At 46.9% G+C, this 207-nt stretch overlaps 1 protein-coding gene across 1 annotated transcript in view; it reads left to right on the top strand.

The window, feature by feature from the left end:
• The window catches only part of LOC119592481 (RNA 3'-terminal phosphate cyclase-like), a gene marked incomplete in the record, with an annotated part of 10,949 nt that overhangs the window by 4,870 nt on the left and 5,872 nt on the right, over window positions 1-207 (top strand). The window contains 1 exon segment of the mRNA XM_037941313.1: window positions 10-68. Coding sequence (XP_037797241.1) covers window positions 10-68 — 59 coding nt within the window.

Below are 207 nucleotides of genomic sequence, written 5' to 3' on the forward strand. Positions count from 1 at the left end.
CCTCTCCAGGTCTTCAGAAAAGTTAGTGCCTGGTTTGGTGCAGACTTCCGGCTCTTCCTCAATAGAAGGTATGTTGTTTGAGAAAAGGAAAAGCAGAGGAAGTGGAGGCTATTGGCTGAGCCGTTTTTAGAAGGGTTGCTGTGTGGCGTTGGGTTGTCCTTTTGGTTGATGTGAAGGTAGGTTTGCAGTGAAAGGGATTTTGCTATC

This window comes from Penaeus monodon, chromosome 30, assembly GCF_015228065.2.
Source record: "Penaeus monodon isolate SGIC_2016 chromosome 30, NSTDA_Pmon_1, whole genome shotgun sequence".
Lineage (NCBI taxonomy): Eukaryota > Metazoa > Arthropoda > Malacostraca > Decapoda > Penaeidae > Penaeus > Penaeus monodon.